At 54.2% G+C, this 450-nt stretch overlaps 1 protein-coding gene across 1 annotated transcript; it reads left to right on the top strand.

The window, feature by feature from the left end:
- Nucleotides 1-20: 20 nt before the first annotated feature.
- LOC103399749 (glutamate receptor ionotropic, NMDA 1-like) lies at nucleotides 21-437 on the top strand (the record flags this gene model as incomplete). The annotated part of the gene is made up of 2 exons (XM_008338384.2): nucleotides 21-202; nucleotides 287-437. Coding segments are annotated over 2 exons (333 nt in total), but the record flags the coding sequence as incomplete, so codon positions are not given.
- Between the last annotated feature and the right edge of the window lie 13 nt (nucleotides 438-450).

Genomic DNA, 450 nt, shown 5'->3' with positions numbered 1-450 from the left:
TGTGTGTGTGTGTGTGTCCACTTTTAGGACTGCTGGGCCTCCAGCTAATCAACGGTAAGAATGAGTCGGCTCACATCGCTGACGCTGTGGCCGTCGTCGCTCAGTCTCTGCAGGAGTTATTCGAGAAGGAGAACATCACAGAGCCGCCCAGGGGCTGTGTGGGTAACACCAACATCTGGAGGACCGGACCGCTCTTTAAACGGTCGGTACCAGTACAGGAAGTTGACCGACTTTATCTCCAATGTTTCTCCAATAATTCAACCTCCTCTCGTGTTCGGACTTCCAGGGTCCTCATGTCCTCCAAGTACGCCGACGGTTTGACGGGACGGATCGAGTTCAACGACGACGGAGACCGGCGTTTCGCGACCTACAGTATCATGAACTACCAGCAGAAGTCCGGTCGAGTTCTTCAGGTCGGAGTCTTCAACGGATCGCAGGTCAGTAACACCG

Source organism: Cynoglossus semilaevis, unplaced genomic scaffold, assembly GCF_000523025.1.
Source record: "Cynoglossus semilaevis isolate Cse_v1.0 unplaced genomic scaffold, Cse_v1.0 C18756187, whole genome shotgun sequence".
In the NCBI taxonomy this organism is placed as follows: Eukaryota; Metazoa; Chordata; class Actinopteri; order Pleuronectiformes; family Cynoglossidae; genus Cynoglossus; species Cynoglossus semilaevis.
The sequence above is the reverse complement of the archived record's forward strand: the minus strand, read 5'-3'. Positions and strand labels throughout refer to the sequence as shown.